At 38.3% G+C, this 1,282-nt stretch overlaps 1 protein-coding gene across 1 annotated transcript in view; it reads right to left on the reverse strand.

Annotated features, from left to right (window-relative positions):
* The window catches only part of LOC107753847 (junction plakoglobin-like), a 44,483-nt gene that overhangs the window by 4,361 nt on the left and 38,840 nt on the right, over window positions 1–1,282 (reverse strand). The window contains exon 10 of the mRNA XM_016570114.1: window positions 582–734. Coding sequence (XP_016425600.1) covers window positions 582–734 — 153 coding nt within the window. The remainder of the gene's footprint in view (window positions 1–581; window positions 735–1,282) is intronic.

Raw genomic sequence — 1,282 nt, forward strand, 5'->3', positions numbered from 1 at the left:
AATGGGTTTTAATGTTTTTGTCTCGTCGCTCCGGCTGGACACGGCATCAACAGTATGGTGAGGGGCGTAACATTTCCGTCACACGCTTGAGGTATTCGGCCAATCACAACGCACTGGATAGCTGGCCAATTACAGCACACCTCGCTTTTCAGACCGATGAGCTTTGTAAAAATCGACGCGTTTCAAATTTAAGAAACATAACAAAAAGTGTATCTTTAACTACATATAATCATATGAACAACTAGTCAGTATATATACTGATTCAAAGTATATATAAATATATACTGAGTCAAACCTCATTCAGAGGTTGGTGAAAGCTGCACTACAAAGAACCAACTCAAAGAGTCTTTTGGACTACACTGTTGTCATATGTTGTTGATTCACTAAAAAAAGAACCAAATCATTAGAGTCATTCGTTCTGGAACTGCACTACACTGGTTGCACTACAGGTTATTGATTCACAAAAAACAACCGACTCGTTAGAGTAATACATTTTGATTCACCAATAAGAAGGGTCATTCGTTCAGGAATTGTACTATAGTTTTTGTTCTACATGTTTTTGACAGGTGAGGAATTCATACCTGGTATGTTTGTTGAGCAGATGAACCGTGTTTCTGTGCATCTTGATGAGCTTTCGTAAGCAAAGTGACCAGTTTGGGAATGGCTTCGGCATCTCTCAAAGGAGCCTGATTGGCTGGACACAGCGCCAGGTTACGGATCAGACCAACCACAGCCTGTGATGAAGACAATCTTGGGGTCAGCAATGGTTATACTGCACAACAGGAGAACTACTAACTGAGACAGAGATCGTCTATGATATATCTATCATCCTGGGCCTTGCAAATTTAAGCAGTGGCCCTGTTACAAAATGAATAAACCTAGAAAAGTACATGTTTTTGCACTCTGTGGATTATTAAAAGCGGTTTTACTCTACATATGGACCCTTCACGTAGGTCTCCAAAAAAGTTAAACTATTTTTTACTTTGCGTAATGCTTCATTCACACCAATAGGTGTCAGTATAAAGTCCAAAACCATTGTATAGCAAAATAAAAATAAATGTAAAAATCAAATAAAAAAAATGATTATCTTAATTTTTATGATAAAATACAATTTTATTTTCTAAAAAGTTTTACAAATTAATAAAAGGTTGTTAAAAAGGATAAAGTTTTTTCTTGGGTAGTTTACAAACCAACCGATTGCTCACTAATGGCGCTTTTCCACTGCATGGTACGACTCGGCTCGGCATGGCTCAGTACGGCACGGCTCGGCCTGGTTTGCGGT

This window comes from Sinocyclocheilus rhinocerous, unplaced genomic scaffold, assembly GCF_001515625.1.
Source record: "Sinocyclocheilus rhinocerous isolate Xijiao unplaced genomic scaffold, SAMN03320098_v1.1 scaffold711, whole genome shotgun sequence".
Taxonomy (NCBI): Eukaryota; Metazoa; Chordata; class Actinopteri; order Cypriniformes; family Cyprinidae; genus Sinocyclocheilus; species Sinocyclocheilus rhinocerous.